The 22,180-nt window shown below is 42.7% G+C and overlaps 1 protein-coding gene across 2 annotated transcripts in view; it reads left to right on the top strand.

The window, feature by feature from the left end:
* The window catches only part of Rrn3 (RRN3 homolog, RNA polymerase I transcription factor), a 41,980-nt gene extending 21,080 nt beyond the window's left edge, over window positions 1–20,900 (top strand). For both annotated transcript variants that reach the window (XM_057775604.1, XM_057775605.1), the window contains exons 13-18: window positions 1,103–1,233; window positions 2,464–2,648; window positions 13,018–13,126; window positions 15,218–15,370; window positions 17,180–17,267; window positions 19,760–20,900. In XM_057775604.1, the coding sequence (XP_057631587.1) occupies window positions 1,103–1,233; window positions 2,464–2,648; window positions 13,018–13,126; window positions 15,218–15,370; window positions 17,180–17,267; window positions 19,760–19,942 (849 nt within the window). In that variant the 3' untranslated portion in view covers window positions 19,943–20,900. The remainder of the gene's footprint in view (window positions 1–1,102; window positions 1,234–2,463; window positions 2,649–13,017; window positions 13,127–15,217; window positions 15,371–17,179; window positions 17,268–19,759) is intronic.
* Window positions 20,901–22,180: the final 1,280 nt, after the last annotated feature.

Here is a 22,180-nt window from a genome sequence, read left to right as displayed (position 1 = left end):
TCATATCGTCTTTAATGTCCTTGAATATATTTGGAACAGCTAGTTATCAAGTTCTTGTCTTGTGCTTCAACTATGTTGCATTTCTCAGGGCCTACCCTAGTAGGGACACTGGGTTCTGGTGGAGGCATATTATATTGGCTGTTAATATTTGTTTTTGTACTGGTGTCTAGGCATCTGGGGTTTGGGATGATTGAGGAGATTTTTGGTGTCATTATCTGGTCTTTGTTGAGTGGGTGTTCCATTCCTTAGTTTCTGTTGCCCTCTCTGAATCTTAGGAAAGTGATGGTTGTGGGTTGCCTTGTAGTGCGTGCTTCTGGAGGTGGGTGGGTGGCAGAGAGGAAAGAATAGAGATAGACTAGGAAAAAAGCAGAGAGAAGCTTCAGGAAAGAACTAAGGTGATCCTGTTCACCTAGAGGTGGGGTCCACAGGGAGTTGGAGGTGTGGCGGGATGGGGGGCAGTCCTGGAAGTATACATTAAGCTACAAGGTTGAAGAGAGACAGAGATGATACTCAGAGTTGAAGAGGGAGGAGCTCCTGCAAGCAGGTTGTCACTGGGCTGAGGGTGAGAATGGAGAGATCTTAATGGAGCACCGTGTGATTCACCTACCCTGCCAGGTATGGCCTCTGGGGGCCTTTGGGACAGAAAGTATTTCTAGGTTTGGGGATGGATTAAGAGGGGGCTGTGTGCTGAGAAGGTCCATAGGGAGAAGGAAAGTTGCATGCATACCAAAGTTTGGCAGCGTCCCCTAGGAATGAATGGAAGGAGGAGGGGCCCCCAGCAACCTGGCTGCTACAGGATGAGCCTGGAGAGATTATAGTGGAGTACAAGAAGGAGAATGGAAATAGCCTACTCGAGTCCCAGCCAGTGTGGCCTCTGGGCTCCCAGGTAGAGAGTGTTTCTGGGTATTGGTTCCTAACACAAAGGGATTAGGGGCAGGAGGAGAGCTGGGTCTGATGGGTTTTTACTTTTAAATCAGAACCATGACCCTTCTGTTCCTTGTTTAGCAGTATAATTACATTGTTAGGTAATGCCTTCAGGGTGCTGAGAGCCAGAATATTTTCAGCATTAGAAATGCCAAGCCAACAGCCTCTCCTGTTACAGGGATTTGCAGAAGCATTTTTGGAACATCTCTGGAAAAAGTTGCAGGATCCAAATAACCCCGCCATCACCAGGCAAGCTGCTGCGAATTACATTGGGAGCTTTTTGGCAAGAGCTAAATTTATTCCTCTTATGTAAGTAACTAATTTTTCAAATGCTTTTTTAATGTTTCGCTTTGGGAAGATTATAGTGTTGTCTCAAATCAAAGAAATAGATCTCTTATTTTTGATCTATCTTTGAAAAGCAAGGGGAAAATCTTTTTGCTACATGCAAGGTGTTTTTAATTCTATGAAGCAGTTTGAGAAGGAGAGGTCTCCATTTTGGGTAAGAGAAAGTATATGAGGCATCTGTGTATTGAACCTAAAAGCCTGTCTCTGTTTATGGATAACATAGTGTTGTGTATTGTTTTGATTCTTTTTGTAGGTTTGTTGTTTTTCATTTGGTTTCCAAATCAGTTGTGTTTGTTTGATCTGAAGAAAACACTTTTTAAGGTAATTAGGGGTAGGATGGAGCTCAGTGGTAAAGCACATTGGGCACATGCAAAGACAATCCCAGTATTGAGACTTAGAAGTGATATAGGGCTCTCTAGGAGCCTGGTTCAGGGGCTCCACAAGATAAGGCCAGAGATGCTGTTAAGCCATTTTCCAGTCAGCTAAGAGTCTTGTGGTTCCAGTTTTTGAGTCCAGATGGGAAGAAGCCCTGATCTTTAGCCACATTGCTGTCGGGCTGGGAGCTGAGCCAGGAAGCCTCAACTGAGTTGGAGACACTCAGCACCATCCCTAAAAGTATTTTTATCTTTTAGTTAGTTGTATTTTGTGATTTTTGAGATGTCTCGCTCTGGAATCCAGGCTGGTCCCAGCTCATGACTCTCCTTCAATCTCCCGAGTGTGGGTTTTATAGACCTATGCTTTTGTGCATAGTTCCTTGGGACATCCTTAAGGCCTATTGCTCTGCAGAACTAAGTGCTCCTTCACAAAATTGGAAGGCATTTTTTAGTCCCAGTACCAGGGAGGCAGAGGCAGATGACTCTGAGTTCCAGGACAGCCAGGGAAACACAGAGAACCCTTGTTTAGAAAAAAACAAACCCTTTCTCGCCCCAAAAATAACAAAAAATTGTAAGGCAACTTCTTTCTATCATCCTACTTCTGCTTTTCTCTGGTCATAGGAAAGGTTTTTGGTTTGTTTATTTTTGATGCTGGGAATGGAACCCAGGACCTCATACATGTTAAGCATTTGCTTACCACTGAGCTACATTCCAGCCCGTGGGTCATATTTGAGCCTTATATAATGGATAGTGAAAGACAGGTGTGTTTCTATCTTCAACTTTCTGATGAAGCCAATAACAACACCTTTTCTCTTTTCAGCACCGTGAAATCATGCCTGGATCTTTTGGTCAACTGGCTGCACATGTACCTTAATAACCAGGATTCAGGGGCAAAGGCTTTTTGTGATGTTACACTCCATGGACCATTTTATTCAGCCTGCCAAGCTGTGTTCTACACTTTTGTTTTTAGGTACAAGCAGCTTTTGAGTGGAAACTTGAAGGAAGGTCAGTAATGTGGGTTGAAACTGGGTTCTTTGTTGTACGTGGGCCTTCAGGGCAGTACTGCTTGCCTTCGGTGGATGCTGTCCCAGTGCAGCTGCGGCGTCATGGACCTGCAGAGGAGGCCGTGGTGGACAGAGGTGTGAGACCTGGGTTCATTTTAAGAACACTACTGTTTATGTATTGTTTAGCTAACTACTAGAGAAATTGTCAGCATCCAGTGCGTTGGGGTCCCTGGGTAAGGGTCTCGCACAAATCAGGACACAGGGGATGCAGAGTATGAACAACTATTTAACAAGCTTTATTTTGTATGGCCTTTTATACAGACTAAAAAGCATTACCTCAACTCTGAAACCCCCCTTTACTCACATACATGATCATGAGAAACTCTTGCCTCACCTTGCAAGAAACAGTACCTCAATCAATAATAGTAATACAAATGAAAAAAAGTACATAGAAACAAGGCAAAAAGTATGCAGAAGCAAAGCACTCCTTTGTAACTGGTAGAGCGTGAAGAACTGAGCTCAAAGGCCACTTCCTTATCCAGGGTACAGATGTTGACAGAACGTTTGAGAAATGGGCAAAGAAAGTTTGCTTTCATCTATGCTTGGTTTGCCAAGCAACTGTTTCCCAACTTCATCTCATCTGTCCCAGGAGGAGCCTGCACTTTTAAGCCAGTTCTGTGTCTCCACAAGAAATCACTGCAAAGGAGTCAGAACAAAGGGTATCTTTGATCCCCTTATTTGAGTTCTTCCTTCTTCACCTCCCTGCCCTTGTGGCCATTTTGCCACAGGGACAGTTCAGTAGTTCTCAACCTTCCACCACTAATACAGTTCTTCATGTTGTGGTGACTCACAAACATAAAATTGTTTGCTTTTCTACTTCATAACTGTAATGTTGCTATTGTTAGAAACTGTAATATAAATATCTGTTTTCTGATGGTTTTCAGAGAACCCTGTGAAAGGGTCCTCAACCCCCAATGGGGTCATCACCCATAGTTTGAGAACAGGGTCCTAGGCTTTATCTCATGCCTGTAGTTTTCTGAAGTTAAGGGACCACATTTGGGTCAGGGTGTATGTGTGTGCATTTGTGTTTCCGCCCTTGGAGGCCAGGAGAGGAGTTGTAGAGAGTTGTGAGCCCAGACATAGGTACTGAGAATTGAACCATGGTCCACTACAAGAACTATATTGCTTGTCTTAATTGTCATCTTTTTGGTCATCTTGATACAAACTCTGGTCATCTGGGAAGAGGAAGGAGCCTCAATTGAGAAGATACCTCTATCAGATTACTTATAGGCAAGTCTGTAGGTCACTTTCTTTATTAATAATTAATGTGTGTGTGTAGCATCAGTAATAAAAGGCCAATACTAGACTGTTTTCAGTACTGCAGCTCTATAGTAGAGTTTGAAGTCAGGGATTGTGATGCCTCCAGAAGTTCTTTTATTGTACAGGATTGTTGGGCTATCCTTGGTTTTTTGCTTTTCCAAATGAAGTTGAGTACCATTCTTTCGAGGTCTTTGAAGAATTTTGCTAGGATTTTGATGGATATTGCGTTGAATCTGTAGATGCTTTTGGTAAGATTGCCATTTTTACTATGTTAATTCTGCCTACCCAAGAGCATGGGAAGTCTTTCCACTTTATGGTGTCTTCTTCATTTTCTTTCTTCGAAGATTTAAAGTTCTTCTCATACAAGTCTTCCATTTGCTTGGTCAGAGTTACTCCAAGATATGTTATGCTATTTGTGGCTATTGTGAAGGGTGTTGATTCTCTGATTTCTTCCCCAGCCCTTTTATCATCTGTGTACAGGAGGGCTACTGATTTTTTTGAGTTAATCTTGTATCCTGCTACGTTGCTGAAAGTGTTTATGAGTTGTAGAAGTTCCTTGGTAAAATTTTTGGGACCACTTATGTAAACTATCATATCAACAGCAAACAGTGAGAGTTTGACAACTTCTTTTCTAATTCGTATCTCCTTGATCTCTCTTTGGTGTCTTATTGCTCTAGCTAGGACTTCAAGAACTGTATTGAATAGATATGGAGAGAGTGGACAACCTTGTCTTGTTCCTGATTTCAGTGGAATTGCTGGCAATTTCTCTCCATTTAGTTTGATGTTGGCTGTTGGCTTGCTGTATATTGCCTTAATTATGTTTAGGTATGTTCCCTGGATCCCTGCTCTCTCCAAGAACTTTATCATGAAGGGATGTTGTATTTTGTCAAGTGCTTTTTCAACATCTAATGAGATGATCATGTGGTTTTTACTTTTCAGCTTGTTTATATGGTGAATTACGTTGACAAATTTTCGTATGTTGAACCATCCCTGCATCTGTGGGATGAAGCCGACTTGGTCATGGTGGATGATGGTTCTGATGTGTTCTTGGATTCGATTTGCTAGTATTTTATTTAGTATTTTTGCATCAATGTTCGTGAGTGAGATTGGTCTGTAATGCTCTTTCTTAGTATTGTCTTTCTGTAGTTTGGGTATCAAGGTAATTGTAGCCTCATAAAAAGAGTTTTGCAGTGTTCCTTCTGTTTCTATTGTGTGGAATAATTTGAGGAGTATTGGTATTAGTTCTTCTTTGAAAGTCTTGTAGAGTTCTGAGTGGAAACCATCTGGTCTTGGGCTTCTTTTGGTTGGGAGACTTTTGATGACTGTCTATTTCTTCAGCAGTTATAGGTCTGTTTAATTTGCTTATCTGGTCTTGATTTAATTTTGGTAAGTGATATTTATCCAGAAAGTTGTCCATTTCCTTTAAGTTTTCCCATTTTGTAGAGTACAGGTTTTCAAAATATTACCTGATGATCCTCTGTATTTTCTCCGTGTCTGTTGTTATGTCCCCGTTTTCATTTCTGATTTTGTTAATTTGGATATTCTCTCTCAGCCTTTTGGTTAGTTTGTTTAAAGGTTTGTGTATCTTATTTTCTCGAAGAACCAACTCTTTTTCTCATTGATTCTTTGTATTTTCTTTGTTTCTATTTTGTTGATTTCAGCTTTCAATTTGATTATTTCCTACCATCTAGTTCTCTTAGGTGAGTTTGTTTCTTTTTGTTTAATTTCCCCCTTTATTTCTTCCTTGATCCATTGATGATTCAGGTGAGCATTGTTTAATTTCCATGTGTTTGTGGGTTTTCTGGAATTAGCATTGCTGTTGACTTCTAGTTTTAGACCATGGTGATCTGATAAGGTACATTGGGTTATTCCAGTTTTTTTGTATTTGTTGAGGTTTGTTTTGTTACTGAGTGTGTGGTCAGTTTTTGAGAGGTTCCATGAGGTACTGAGAAGAAGGTATATTCTTTTCTGTTTGGATGGAATATTCTATTGATGTCTGTTAAGTCCATTTGAGTCATAATAACATCTGTTAGTTCTCTTATTTCTCTGTTAATTTTTTTCTGATTGACCTGTCCAGTGGTGAGAGGGGAGTGTTGAAGTCTCCCACTATTAGTGTGTGGGGTTTAATGTATGATTAAGCTTTAGAAGTGTTTCTTTGACATATGAGGGTGCCCTTGTATTTGGGGCAAAGATGTTCAGTATTGAAATTTCCTCTTGATGGACTTTTCCTGTGACTAATATGAAATGTCCTTCTTTGTCTCTTGCAACTGATTTTAGCTTGAAGTCTATTTTGTTAGATATTAGGATAACTACACCCGCTTGCTTCTTAGTCCATTTGAATGGTATATTTTTTCCCAACCTTTTACTCTGAGACAATGTCTTTGGGGTTGAGATGTGTTTCTTGTATGCAGAAGAGGGATGGATTCTGTTTTCGTATCCAATCTGTTAGCCTTTGCCTTTTTATGGGTGAGTTGAGTCCATTTACATTAAGGGATATTAATGACCAGTGGCTACTGTCTCCTGTTCATTTGGTTTTCATCGTTGGTGATGTTAATTTGTACATTATTTTCTTCTTTGGATTTTGCTGTTATGAGATCATCAATTGTCTGTGTTTTTGTTGGTGTAGCCATCTTCCTTGGGTTGGAGTTTTCCTTTTGGTATTTTGTGTAGGGCTGGGTTTGTGTCTAGGTATTGGTGAAATCTAGATCGTCATGGAATATCTTGTTTTGTCCTTCTGTGGTGATCGACAGTTTTGCTGAGTGTAGTAGTCTGGGATGGCATCCGTGGTCTCTTAGTGTCTGCATAATGTTTGACCGTGACCTTCTGGCTTTCATTGTCTCCACTGAGAAGTCAGGTGTAGTTCTGATAGGTTGACCTTTATATGTTACTTGACCTTTTTCCTTTGTAGCTTTTAATATTCTTTCTTTACTCTGTATGTTTAGTGTTTTGATTATTATGTGACAAGAGGACTTTTTTTTTTTTTTTTTTTTGGGATCCAGTCTATTTAGTGTTCTGTAAGCTTCTTGTATCTTCATAGGCGTATCTTTCTTTAGGTAGGGAAAGTTTTCTTCTATGATTTTGTAAAATAAATTTTCTGTGCCTTTGAGTTAAACTTCTTCTATACCTTTTATTCTAACATTTAGCCTTTTTATGTTATCCCATATTTCATTGATATTTTGGGTTAAGCTTTTGTTAGATTTAATGTCTATTTCCTCTATTTTATCTTCAGTGCTTGAGATTTTCTCTTCCTTATCTTGTATTCTGTTGTTCATGCTTGCATTTGTGGTTCCTGATCTTTTTCTCATGATTTCTGTTTCTAGAATTCCTTTGGCTTGGGTTTCCTTTTTTTTTTTTTCTATCTCAGTTTTCAAGTCCTGAATAGTTTCTTTTAAATGTTTTGAGTTCTTTTTCTTGGTTTTCTTTAACTGATTTGCTGATATCTTCCAATTTTTTGTTTTTTTTCCTCCATTTCTTTTTTCTTTTTTAAATATCTATTTATTTATTTGTTTGTTTGTTTATTTATCATGTATGCAATATTCTTTCTGTGTGTATGCCTGAAGGCCAGAAGAGGGCACCAGATCTTATTACAGATGGTTGTGAGCCACCATGTGGTTGCTGGGAATTGAACTCAGGACCTTTGGAAGAGCAGGCAATGCTCTTAACTGCTGAGCCATCTCTTCAGCCCCTCCTCCATTTCTTTAAGGAAATTTCTCATTTCATCTTTAAGAATTTCAAACATTCTCCTGAGGTCATTTTGTAGATCATTCTTCTGGTTCATCTGTATTTGGTTGTTCAGGTCTTCCTTTTGTAGGGTCTTTAGGTTTTACTGGTATTGTGTTGCTCTTTGTGGTGTAGCATGTGTTCAATCTAACCTTTTCTACTCATCTTTTCCTCTAATAGGTGTGGTTGGTGTTGACTGAGATTCTGTTAAATAATCTTCCAGATGCCAGTGAATACAGAGCTCAGGTGGTTGTTCCTCCTGGTACAGTCAGTGTCACAGTCCTAGTTACCCCGTTGGTTACTCCTGTTCCAGGAGATAGCTCAGTACTTTTGTTCTTTGGTCTGCTCCATTGGAGTTTGCTGTTTCAGGCGTACTTTGGCCTAGGCTGCTGACTTTGATCTTTTCCTGTAAATCTTGGTCTGGATCCCCTCCTGCAGAAGTTTCAGGCTTGGAGTTGGACCTGTTCTGGTGGAGATCACTGACTCTGGATCTGGTTACTGGTTCAGTCATGATCCTCCCATGTCCTGGGACTGGGTTTGCTCCTGGCTTCTGCTCCTGGTGGAGCTTGTTCTCTCTGTGTCTTAGGTAACTGGTTCAGTCCCACTCCGGTTCTGATGCAGGTCGCAGACTCTGAGTCAGGTCGTTGGCTCAGTCCTGGTCTGCCAGTGTCCCAGGACTGGGTTGGCTCCCAGGGCTGGATTAGCTCCTGGCTTCTGCTCCAGTGGAGCTTGTCTCCCCCTCCTGTCTCTGTCCTAGGAGTCTCCCTAATTGTATCTTGTAACTGAATAAAAAATAGTAAATTCTGCATCATCTGGTATAAATTCAGCAATTTTAAAATGCAGAACAGCCCTGCATATTGTGAATCAGTAACTATGCTGAGAAGTTCTTTAAAGTCCCTTAGTACCATGAGGATAGCATATAATTCTGACTTCTGGACAAAATCATAAGAACTTTGTTCCACTTTACTTAAATTTTCTGATTTGTAACCTACCTTTCCTGAACGATTTGCATTAGTATAGAATGTACAGGCTCCAGTTACTGGTATGTCTTGTATAAAGCAAGGAAGATTTAGCTAGTTTCCTTTATAAGTTGAATTCTCTTATTTTTGGGATAGTTGTTAATCTCTCCCAAAGATTACTACAAGCTTTTTGTCAGGGTTCTTTCTTACCATAATTTTTTAATTTCATACTTATTAAAAGGTACTATAATTTCTGCTGGGTCTATTCCTGTTAATTGTCAAAGTCTGAAGTCTCAATTTGCCTTTTAGAGCCAGGTCCAGGACTGCCAGGGCTACAGAGAGAAACCGGGTGGGGCCGGGGGAGGCGAGAGAGCATTCCTCTGTGGCCTCTGCCTCAGTTCTTGCCTGTGGTTTCTTTCAGCAATGGACTATTACCTAAAAGCGTAAGATGAAATAAACCCTTTCCTTTTCATGTTGCTTTTTGGTTCTGGTCTTTATGAAAGCAATTAGAAATTAAATTAAGACTTTTGAGGCAACTTTTACCCCCTTGTTGATATTTTGATACAGGCCCCTCACAGACCACTTTCAAATTATAGCAAGCTACCCCATGGCCTCCTTAAGCCTTGTTTTTCAGTTTTGGTGCTTGAGGCCATGTGAAACATGAGTTATGTCAGAGGTGGGCTCAAGCTTAGTAAGGACTTGTGTCCGCACTGTACGAATCTCTATGCTGTTTGTTTGCCCAAAAACAGTCAGAAAAGGGTGTGTTCTCCCACAGCACCAGGCAAAAGCCAGAGAAGACAAAAGGGTGTGGGTTGTAGCTTTTGCTGGGGATCAAGTAGTGGTTGTCAAGTTTAGAATTAGAAGTAGATTAGGCTGGTGCCAAAGCCTGTGGTTATGATTATGCTCCTGCTTGAGAACTTTTCTACTTTTTCTGATTTAAGAGGGTATAACATAATTTATTATGTGAGCTTTAGTAAATGAATATCATTTTAGTTAAAATGGTTGCCAAGGGGTTGGAGGGTGTGTGGCTCACGCCTTTAATCCCAGCACCTGAGAAGCAGAGGCAGGGGAATCTTTGTGAGTTCAAGGCCAGCCTGGTCTATTAGAGCTAGTTCCAGGACAGTCTTCAAAGCTGCAGAGAAACCCTGTCTCGAAAAACCAAAAATATAAATAAAGTGTTGCCAAGGGAAAGGCAACAAGGCACTTCTTCTCTGTCTCTTTCTCTCTCTGACAGATGTGCTATGCTGCCCAAACAGGCCTTGAACTCTAGATCTGTCTCACCCAACCTCCTGAGTTGAACTTAAGTTTTAATTCCAGCCGGGCGGTGGTGGCGCACGCCTTTAATCCCAGCACTCGGGAGGCAGAGGCAGGCAGATCTCTGTGAGTTCGAGACCAGCCTGGTCTGCAAGAGCTAGTTCCAGGACAGGCTCCAAAACCACAGAGAAACCCTGTCTCGAAAAACCAAAAAAAAAAAAAAAAAAAGTTTTAATTCCAATAATAAAATAATAATATTGAAGCATTGGTAAGCTGTTTCCTCTGAAGCAGGGCTTTTCAACCAGGGCTGGCTTCATTGGGTGGTGGTGGGGGTCCTGTTCATACTTCATTTCAGCATACTTAACCTCCACTCATAACATGCCAACAGTGGTCCTTTACCTCCCCAATGTGACAATAACAGCCCTCTAGAGACTGCCATATGCCCTCAGGGCATTTGTAGTGAAAACCAGAGCCCTGAACTAAACCTTACACTACGTATACCTGCACAGTTGCATGCTCTGCCTGCCTCTGAGAAGATACTGCTGGTGACGTGGTACTGCTAAAGGCACTTGGGATGACATTAGTTAGCCCACCCTTTGTGGTGACAGAAGAGAGCTAGATCTCTAAACCTCCACATGTGCCCACACTAAACATGTAGATATAAGAAAGTCTTTTAAATATATGAATACTAAGATTAGTTTTATGAACTAGTAGGTTAAGTTCTGGTCACAAGGTTAAGTTAGAAAAGTCTATTTCCCTCTGTATGATCAAGGTCCAGGAATCAGTTTTTTGTTATTAGAAAGATTTTGTTTAGTATGTATGGATATTTGTATATGCGTGTATGCGTGCATGACTTATGCATGTGCACACTGCATGATATGGAGGTCAGAAGACAACTTGAAGGTTTTTTCTCTTCTAATATGTGCTTCCTGGGGATCAAACTTGGTGCCAGGTTTGGTAGCAGGCACCTTTATCTGATAAACCATCTCACCAGACCTAGGCTACAGATCTTGATTAGAGATTGTGAAGCCAACACATCTATTTCTTTTTAAGTTTATTTTATGTTTATGGATATTTTGCCCTCATGCTCGCCTGTGTACAGTGTACATGTAGTGATTTCAGAGGCCAGAAGTAGGCGTCAGATCTTTATGACTGTAGTCTTAAACAGCTGTTAGCTGCTATGTGGGTGCTGGGAACTGAACCCAGGTCCTCTGCAAGAGCTACAGTGCTCTCCATAGATAGGTCTTGTATCCTCCAGTGCTCTGCATAGATAGGTCATGTATCCTCCAGCATATCTGTTTGTCATTTTAAAATTGTTTTGAGTCAGGTTCACGTGGTACTTTGGTACTCATAGTGGTCCTCTTTCCTCAGCTTCAAAGGGTGGGCCATATCTAGTTTTGTTTATGTGATTTTAAATAAAGAAGTATATATTCATATACACATATATTAAATATATATCACATATAATATATGATACATATTGTTGTTATATGTGTTGTTTATTCATTTTATAAAACGTGTATGGGTGTTTTGCCTGTGCACCATGTGTGTGCCTGATGCACCATGTATGTTCAGAAGAGGGCATCAGATCCCTGGAACTGGAGCCATAGACAGTTGTGAGCTACAATATGGATGCTTGGAGTCCAGGTTCTTGGCAAGAGCTATAAATGTTCTGCTTTTGTTTTTTTGTTTTCATTTTTGTTTTTCGGGGGCAGGTGTTGTTTGAAGACAGGTTTTCTCTGTAGCTTTGTAGCTTGTCCTAGAACTCACTCTGTAGACCAGATTGGCCTTGAACTCACAGAGATCCACCTGTTTCTGCCCCCAAGTGCTGGGATTAAACACGTCCACCACCCCTGCCCAGTGCTATAAGTGATCTTAATCACTGGGCTATCTGTCTAGCCCATATTTCATTTTAACATTAAAGAATATATCAAAATTCCTAAGAAAACAAACAGATTGGTTTATTTGCTGCAAAATAATAAATATATCTGTATTTTATAAAAAAGAATATTTTTTAGGTGATTCCAATATGGATCCCAGGTTAGCTTAACCCTTCTACCCCAGCCTGGGCTAGGTTCCGTCGTAGGAGGGAATTCTCTGCAAGCGAGAGGTTTATGTTGCGCTGCATGATAGGGAAGGGGAGAAGACGCGATAGAAATGTGCACCTGAGAGTGATGCATGGCTGCGCTGCTAAGGCATGCAAGTTTGACTGAGCCTGTTGTTGCCTGTTAGGGGTTCAGTTTCTGTGGTGTCTCTTTTGTGACCTCAGTCCTGCTCTGAGCTGTCATAGGCTGATTCCAGATTGTCATGTGTCTAGTTAGGGTTTCTATTGCTGTGAAGAGACACCATCATGACAGAAAAAAATATCTCTGTTTTGTTTTGTTTTTGGTATTTTGAGACAGGGTTTCTCTGTAGCTTTGGAGCCTGTCCTGGAATTAGCTCTGTAGACCAGGCTGGCTTTGAACTCACAGAGATCCGCCTGCCTCTGCCTCCCAAGTGCTGGGATTAAAGGCATGCACTACCACCGTCTGGCGATGACAAAAAAATCTTACAAGGAAAACATTTAATTGGGGCTGGCTTATAGTTTCAGAGTTTAGTCCAATATCATCATGGCAGGAATCATGGTGGTGTTCAGGCAGGCAAGGTGCTGGAGAAGGAGCTTTGAGAGTTCTACATCTTAATCTGCAGGCAAAGCTTGAACATAAGAGACCTCAAAACCTACTTCTACAGTGACATGCTTCATCCAGTACGGCCATACCTACTCCAACAAGGTCACACCTCCTAATAGTGCCATTTCCTGTGGGCCCAGTATTCAAACAAATGAGTCTGGGGTTGGGTTTGGGGCGTATTCCTGTTCTAACCACCACACATGTAATCTTCACTTGGCAGGAACTCTGGTTTCTTTTTTCAGAAAGCTATACCGAATGACAGTGGTTGGCTTGAACTTTATTCCTGTATTTCTGCAAATGACTTCTTAATAATACCTTTATTTTGGGGTTTGCTGAGACACAGGCCCATCTTAAGCACATGCCCTACCACAGAGCCCTTAAATTGGTTTTTAGATGTGTGCTTTTAAAGATAATCTTATCCCCCCTCCCTCCCTTTTTTTAATCAAAGGTTTGCGGTATCTTCAGAGTCTAAACCTTGAGCGTGTCGTGCTGAGCCAGCTGAACCCTTTGAAGATCTGTCTCCCATCGGTGGTTAATTTTTTTGCTGCCATCACAAAGTGAGTTCTTTGTATTTCCTTTATGGCCATTTAGAAAGTCAAGGGGTGGAACTGTTGTTCTGTCTGCCACGTACTCTGGCACTGAGTACATTCCAGCACATTTTGAGAGCAGCACGCACGAGGAAACCACCAGCTCTGTTAGTATTCCAGCACACTAGGAGTCCAGAGCGGCCTGGGCACTCTGAAGTACACCACAAGTGCTCATCCAGAAAGTGCATGTTAGTAGCACAGCATCCTGGAGGGGTTGGTAGTTAAAGTGGGGCTCTCAAGAAGTACTTGACAACAGTAAAAAGTTTCTGAATGCACAACAACAAAATGAATTCAGAATCAAACTAATGGATCTGAGGTGTTCCTGGAAGTGCATGCACATGATCACCCGTTAGGTCTGAACACAGAGCTCTGCACTGCCCACGCCCTTCCTCACCAGACACCGGCTCAGACCACAACCACAGAATGTATATTCAGTGTAATGGAAAGCAAAGGCTCAATTCTTTCCTACCATCATTCTTCAGCATATAAATATGGAATCAGTGTATCTTTGGTTTGTGTTGTGCTACCATGTTTGATTTTCATTGATGCTGACTTGAATTTCATGTTTTCATCGTTAAGTGAATTTTCTCTTTGAGAACAGCACTGCCATCAGTGAGCCCAGTTCCTTCCACCCTGGACTGAGATTAAAAGTATACTCTGCACCTGGTTGTGTTTTTGTTGTTGTTTTTTTGAAACAGGGTTCTCTGAGTGGCCTTGTCAATCCTGGAACTTGTTCTATAGGCCAGGCTGGCCTTGAATGCACTGGGAGATTCGCCTGCCCAAGTGCTGGGATTAAAGGCGTGCGCCACCACACCCGGGTACACCTGCCTTTTTGTTATTGTGTGTTTTGTTGTTATTTTGAGACAGGGTCTCACTATGTAGCCCTGACTGTCCTGGAACTCACCATTTATACCTGGCTGGCCTCAAACTCACGGAGATCTTCCTGATTCTGCTGGAGATAAAGATGTGTGCTGCCATGTCTTGCAGTACTTGACCTTTTTTTTTTTTTTAAACTAACTTTAATTTTTATGTGTATGAATATTTTGCCTACATGTATGTTGGCAGCACTTTTGTGCCTGGTGCCACAGACTCCATAAGAGAGTGTCTGATCTTGTAAGACTGGAGTCTCAGACAGTTGTGAGTCACCATATAGATGCTGGAAATCAAACCTGCTTTCTTCTGGAAGAAAAGCCAGTGCTGAATTGCCGAGCCATTACCTAAACTTGTTTTTTAAAATATAGACTCTGTGAATGGCTTAGGCTCTTACACTTTGCTGAGTTATATTCACCAGCCCCAATTTAAAAAGTAATCAGAAACTTTCTATAATGCTTACTCTGGGAAGTCACAGTTGGCTGAAAATTGGCTGAAAATGAGCTTGCAGGATGTAATATGGCTTAGTGGTAGATATGCTTGAATACACGAGGCCCTGCACTGTGCAAAAAAGAAAATAAAAAAGAAAACATTCTTGTCATCTTAGAACTTGGGAAGCTAAGGCCAGAGAATCAAGAGTTTGTGGTCAGTCTGCTACATGGTGAAAACTTGTTTGAGGACATAAAAGGAAGGAATGGGGAAGAAGAGGAACATAGCTGTGTGTGCCTCATGCCTGTAATCCTAATTCTTGGGAGGCTGAGGCGGGAAGATTGCTAAGGTTACAGGATGAGACCGTGTCTCAGAAAAAAAAAAAAGCTCTAGTCAAAGTCCTCCAATAAAGTTCAGAATACCTCCACTGGCATCTGCTCTTGGCCCCCAATAAACAGTGAGTCATTTTTTTTTCATGAGTCCTAATTCTTTTTGAAAACAGAAAATAGATATCTTCCTGTTGTGGTGAGCATGCTAGCTTTTCATAGTACTCACTAATCACAGGCCTATTCTGTATTCTGTTTCCTTCCTCCTCAGCAGATGTGCAAAGACCAGGCCAAGAGTGCTCACCCTAAGTTGGCCAGTTCTTATTGCCCTCATTGTACCTAGCAGTGTCTGTATTACAGCTATAATCTGTACATCATGACCTCTAGGGTGGCCCAGTAGGGTTATGCTTCATCTGCCTTGTTGTGTGTCTCACAGTAAGTACCAGCTTGTGTTCTGCTACACCATCATGGAGAGGAACAATCGCCAGATGCTCCCTGTTATTAGAAGTACAGCTGGTGGAGACTCTGTGCAGACCTGCACCAACCCATTGGACACCTTTTTTCCCTTTGACCCTTGTATGCTTAAGAGGTAGGTCCTCTCAGTTGACGCTGTGGGACATGTACTTTGCCCAAGGCTAAGATTGAGAGTTGCTTTGTCCTAGGTGGACTTCCTGACTGTTGATTTGGCTAATTGTTAATGCAGGATTGTCAAAGACTCCAGACTACTTCACAAGCACACCAGGGCTATGCTTATATTTTCTTAAGCCTGGGGGGGTGGGGGGGTGGGTACCAAGGCCTTTTCTTGTTTTTTGTTTTTCTTTAAATTGATCGGTTTAAGTGAATTAGGCTGGGGCTGGGTGAATCAAAGTTCTGAGATGGAGAGGGTACTGTCAGCTTGGCCATCTAGTTGTCTGTCAATAATTCTATTTCCTTTAAAGACCAAATCCCATCTCACTGCCTGTGATTTATCTAGATGGGTTGGTCTGGAAAACCACTAAGCCATTCTTGGTGTTTGTACATTTTTGCTAACTGAACAGTTTATTTTTTATTTTTAAAGTTTTTTTATTTTAAAGTTTGTTGTAGGCAGAGGTTTCTGTCCTGTCCGGTCCCGCAATAAACACTCAGAAACTATATTATTTGCAATACTGTTTGGCCAATAACTTAAGTGTATTTCTGGCTAACTCTCATATCTTAAATTGCGCATTTCTATTAATGTGTGTATTGCCATGTGGTTGTGGCTTACCAGCAAGGTTCCTTTGCCTCTGTCTCCTGTGGGTGGCTACATGGCACATCTCTGACTCTGCCTACTCTCTCTGTATATCTTCCAGCCTGGCTATGTTCTCTTAAGCCATTGGCCAAAAGCAGCTTCTTTATTAATCAATAAAAGCAGCATATATACAGAAGGACATCCCACTCCAGTTTGTGTTTGTTTATGAGTGTTTTGCCTGCATTGTGTATCATGTGCTTGCCTCATGCTTGCAGAGATTGAAGAGGTGGGTACTCTTAATATATCAAGATGACTGATGTCATCTGAGTTGGTTTTCTAGATTTAATGTTTAGCAGATTTCTGTAGGAGTTCCAGAATACCAGTCTGTTTGTACATGGGATAAATTGTCAGTCACTGAGTGAGCCAGAAACACTTTCCCTTGGAATCTTAGAGATAGAAGATAAATTAGTCTCCCTAATAGATGGAACCTCAGGACTCAGTTTTCTTGTCAACTGTAGTCTTTACTTCCTGCTTTTGTTGAACCCTAGCGTCTAATCACCGAGGAGGAGGAGTCTCCCCAAGAAACCATCTCTCACATCACAGTTGGTGTAAAAGCATGAGGATTTTATTAATTCTGTCATGACAGGGTCTTCCAGCAGTCTGGAGGCTAGAAGACCCTGCGTGTCTGGTACAGGCTATTTTTAAAGAGAAAAACCACAGAAGGAAGGGGTGTCTGGGGGTTGTTCTTTAACTATTATGATTGGCTTATTCAAAAGGGCTATTACCAGTAATTGACTGGAGAGTGGTTGTCAGATCAGATGAGGTAAGGGGGAAACATCTGAGGGTCACTTTGCCCCTTTCCCAGGGCCTAAGTCAAAACATCAGTCACTGAGTCAGTACCTAAGGGTTATCTTGCCCCCCTATTCAATAACTGAGTTCTATTTGGAGAACATTCACAAGGACTCAGGGAGATGATGGAATGTTCCCAACATTTCAGTATATGTGTGGGCAATTGTTAGGTCCTTGGTTCCCAGGGGGAAGGGGGAAACATTACTGCTGAGACTGAGAGTTGTCAGAAATGGCTTCAGAATTATTTTAAAGTTCTACTCTTTGGGGGATGTAAGTCTGAGAAAAAGAGCTTAGGTGTTGGGGTTTCTGGCTACTCATTTACTTTGAAATATTCTGTTGCAGGTCAAAGAAATTTATTGATCCCATTTATCAGATTTGGGAAGACGTGAGTGCTGAAGAGCTACAAGAGTTTAAGAAACCCACTGAAAAGGTGAATTTGTGATGGGGAACCTGATGAAAGTCTCCTGGAGTCACAGGCCACAGTAAACACTGTAAACCATACGTCATTCCAAGCCCAGGTTATGTTTTTAGTAACAGGGAGGATTTGTGAGTTCTGTTTCATTTATTTCTTTCATGGGGGTTTCATGCATTCTGAGCACTCCCTTCCCTTTATGAGTGCCGTTTGCCACTTAGCAATTCTTCTTTTTGTGTATTTGTATATATGTGTGTGAGATAAGGTGTGTGCATGTTTGTGGAAACCAGAAGTCAGCCTTTGGTGTTGGGCCTTAGTCTATAAGACAGGTTCCTTCATTGGCTTGAGTTTGCCAAGTAGGCCAGTCTGGCCAGCCCAGGAAACTGCCTAGCTCTGCCTCCTCCAAGGCCAAGGTTCCATGTGTACATTGTACCTTGCTTGGTTGTTTATTCTTCCACTTATTAATTTAATTTAATTAATTTAATTTTGGTTTTCAGGACAGGCTTTCTCTGTGTAGCCCTAACTGTCTTGGGAACTTGTAGACTAGGCTGTCCTTGAACTCAGGGAGATCCTCTTACCTCTGTCTCCTGAGTGCTGGGATTAAAGGCTTGAGTCACCATGCCCTGGTATATTTATATTTTTATTATTTGTTTTGGTTTTTTGGGACAAGGTTTCTTTGTGTCACCATGTCTGTCCTGGAACTCATTCTGAAGACCAGACTAGCCTGCCTCTGCCTCTCAAGTGTTCTGGGGATTGAAGTTAGAGCTTCATGCTTGTTCAGTGACTGTGCTGTTTTACCAGCCCAAGTCTCCTCGTCTTCTAAATAATCAGGCTCTGTCCCTATGACTTTGGGAGGTATAAGCTATTTGGAAATAAGCTTCTGGTTTAGTGGTGGAGCTCATCATGGGTTCCCTCCCTAGCACTGCAAAGCTAGGTTTTGTTGATTGGCTCACCCTTGTTGTCTTTGTTGTTGTTTTTCGAGGCAGGGTTTTACTGTAGCTTTGGAGCCTGTCCTGGAACTCGCTCTATATACCAGGCTGGCTTTGAACTGACAGAGACCCACCTGTCTCTGCCTCTCGAGTGCTGGGATTAAAGGCGTGCGCCACCACGGCCCCACTATACCTGTTGTCTTAAGCACTGGGGAGGCTCAGGCCAGAGGATGAAGAGTTTTGAGGCCTTTCTGCTACGTGGTGAGACTTTGTCTGAGTATACAAGGAGGAGCTGAGAAGGAAAGTCGCTGAGAGTAGCTAGCTGTTCCTGTAGTCCCAGTACTTGGGAGACTGGTGTTGGAGGATTGCTGAGGCTACAGAATGAGACCCTATCTAAAACACGAACAGAATGTGATCCTCACAGAGCTTCACTGCCCCATCTGTCTGCTCAGTAGCCACCAAGTACAAATGCCACTCGGCTCATTTAAAGTCTGCTCCTATTTTGGGATCCTCAGGAATACACAGACTTGGTCATTCCTCAAGCTTCCTGATGTGGAGCCCACATAGTCCTACCTAGCACAGCCTGTGGGTTGTAACTGGTTCACGACCCCATTGGGGGTGACCTTGTGAGATGAGGTGACCCTTTCATAGGGGTACCTAAGTCTATTAGAAAACACAGATATTTACATTACAACTCATAGCAGTATCAAAATTAGTTATGAAATAGCAACGAAAATAATTTTATGCTGGGGGGTCACCACAACATGTTTGAAAGGGTCGAGGCATTAAGAAGGTTGAGAACCACTGTTGTAGAGGACATGAGTAATGCTGCTGTCTGTAGCACTCTGACCTCCTCCTCCAGCATCATCATGGGCTTTCACTGCCTTAGGACATGCCCCTTAGACTAGACTTGTAGCTGTTTTTGTTTCCCCATGCTGGGGTTTCTTTTTACTTTTGGGGTTGGAGCCTGCTCTGTTTACTGACTAAGTAATTTCTCTGCCTCAGGAAATGAATTCTTAAGCTTTTCATTAAATTTTTTTTTTTTTTTTTTTAAAGGGTCCTGGAGAGATGGGTCATCTCAGCTAAGGCGTTTATTTAGGTTCTTCCAGAGGACCTGGGTTCAATTCCGTGCACCGACCTAAAAGCTCACAACCATCTGTAACTCTAGTTCTAGAGGATCAGACACACTCTTCTGACCTCAGGCAAAATACTCATACATAAAATAAAATAGAGCCAGCATGGTGGTGTACACCTTTATTGCCAGCACCTAGGAGGCAAAGGGAAGAGCATCTCTGTGAGTTTGAGGCCAGCTTATTTTACAAAGGGAGTTCAAGGACAGTCAGGACTAAATAGAGAGACACTGTCTTGAAAGGCTGAAGAACAGTGTTTTCAAAAAACTGTGCGTGTACGTCTGTACGTGCACCAAGTCAATGGACACCTTGGGGTCTGGTTCGTTCTTTCACATGCTGGTCCAAACCCAGGTTACCAGGCTTGGTAACAAGCACCTCTTGCTACTGCGCCATCCAGCAGCCCATGAAGACGTTTCAGACTGACGTCACGTCCCCACTCTTCTCTACACAGGAGCTGGCAGAGGACGAAGACGACGACTTTTTGAAAGGTGAAGTGCCCCAGAGCGATGCAGTGATCGGCCTTACCCCGAGCTCCTTTGACAGCCACTTCCGAAGCCCTTCCAGCAGCTTGGGCTCCCCACCTGTGCTGTACATGCCAGACCAGTCCCCTCTCATCTCCAGGATCTGTGATTGAGCTGAACTGTTCTCCCCAGGGCCCTGAGCCCCACCATGGAGACCACATTGGGCTAGTCTGTGCCTTGTATATCCAACTTCCATGTTGAACTTGGGCCAGTGTCTGAAGGTACCCAGACTGGGTGTGTTTGCAGTTCGCTCCCTATGGACAGAAGGAAAGACCAAGTATCATGTGAAATATTTCACAGTGGGCATAGCAGTCAGTGCTGATGCTTCAAGTGTTGGCTTAATGTGGAGAATCTGCCTGCAACCTCCTGATGGAGCTGCTGGATGCTTGCTAGTGTCAGCCGTATCCCAGCAGATGACCTTTTAACAGGTTTCTTTTTGTCAGAGCCATAGTCACATGAATTTGTGGGTCTTGTTTTGGTGAGAAATCTTCAGGATCAGCCTGCCTGTAAATACCCTAAACATTGCCTACAGTGGTGTAATGGTTTCCTTCTGACTAGAAGGGTATTTGTGGTTTGGGAACAGAGGGAAAGCGAGGCGGGGTGAAATGCTGAGTGTTCAGGCTGCTTTCACCAGGGCAACACAAAGCATTGCAGAGGGGCAAAGAAGCCGGGAGAAAGAGGCCAGAGACACAGGAAACGGCACTGCTCCAGGAGAGTGGATCCAACCTGAACACAGGTGTGTCAGCTGTACCTCGAACTGACCGAGCAGCTTGGGGTCTGAATGGCAGTTTAATAACTGCAGAGCATGGACTCAGCCTGGAGAGCTGCTCTCACCCTGAGCAGCAGGTCTGCTTTGCAGCAGGCGTGTGCAAGGACTTCAGAGGTGTCTGTCGCTGGGATCCTTACATGTAAACTTTGTATTTGTGAAAATGGCCCTTTAAGTATATTTAATTTTTTTTTTTTTTGGCCACTTGTACTTATTTAAAGGCAGCAATATTTTCTTGGTCACACCATTTTTAATGGAATTCCTCTCATGTCGTTGAGGGCTTTAATAAAGGTTGCCCACCATGGTCCCGTGATTGGTGTGTTTGAATCTTAGCCTCCTGCTCCATTAAAAGGGGGTGGGATGGGCTAGAACCAAATGAGCAGTGGTTAGTATGTTCCCGTGGTTGGATCAAGCCCATGAAAGCACTTTAAAGAAATTCTGTGCTATCTGGGCATTGTGGTCCACCTATAATCTTAGCACTTGGGAGGCTGAAGTAGGAGTATTTTAAGTTAAAGCTAGTCATAGATACATTTTTAAAAAGCCAGACATCTATGGAAGAAAGTGAAGTCTCCTTGTAGTGGGGAAATTTCTTTTTGGTACTGAGGAAGGGAGCCAGGGTCTTTTTTTTTTTTAATTTTTATTTTTATTCTTTTTTAATTAAAATTTCCACCTGCTCCCCGTTTCCCATTTCCCTCCCCTCCTCCCAAATATTGCCCCCTCCCTCCACTCCCTTCCCCCTATCCCCACTCCTCTTCTCCTCCCCCCACACCATTCCCCCTCCCTCTCGATACTGGAGAGCAGTCCAAATTCCCTGCCCTGCGGGAAGACGAAGGTCTTCTATCTACGTCCAGGAAGGTGAGCGTCCAAACAGGCTAAGCTCCCACAAAGCCAGTTCATGTATTAGGATCGAAACCTAGTGCCATTGTCCTTGGCTTCTCATCAGCCTTCATTGTCCGCCATGCTCAGAGAGTCCAGTTTCAACCCATGCTTTTTCAGTCCCAGACCAGCTGGCCTTGGAGAGCTCCCAATAGATCAGTTCCACTGTCACAGTGGGTGGGTGCACGCCTCGTGGTCCTGACTTCCTTGCTCATGTTCTCCCTCCTTCTGCTCCTCATTTGGACCTTAAGAGCTCAGACCGTTGGGAGCCAGGGTCTTAGACTCACACCTGTCCTGAGGTGAGAAGAATTGGCAAGCGTTGCATGGTTACAGCTGTGTCCTTGGAATTGTCTGGAGACTGGGGGCTCCGCATGCTTTTTTTCTAGACTCCGAGCCTCTGTGGCTCAAGGGTGCGTCACATGCTCTCCTCCATATCTCAGTCACTGTAGTTCGGGTCCTCAGCCCAGTTGTGTCTCCGTGTCTGGCTCTCATCTCATACCCAGGCTGTAAGCTGCAGTCAGTGCTTTGGGATTCTTGCACTATTTACTAAGTTTTTACATAATGCTCTTTTAAAACATCTCACTGGGCTGGAGATGGCTCAGTGGTTGAGAGCACTGCCTGCTCTTCCAGAGGTCCTGAGTTCAGTTCCCAGCACCCACATGGTAGCTCACAACAACCTGTGATGAGATCTGGTGCCCTCTTCTGGCCT

This window comes from Chionomys nivalis, chromosome 7, assembly GCF_950005125.1.
Source record: "Chionomys nivalis chromosome 7, mChiNiv1.1, whole genome shotgun sequence".
NCBI lineage: Eukaryota > Metazoa > Chordata > Mammalia > Rodentia > Cricetidae > Chionomys > Chionomys nivalis.
This window is presented reverse-complemented; position numbering and strand designations above follow the sequence as displayed.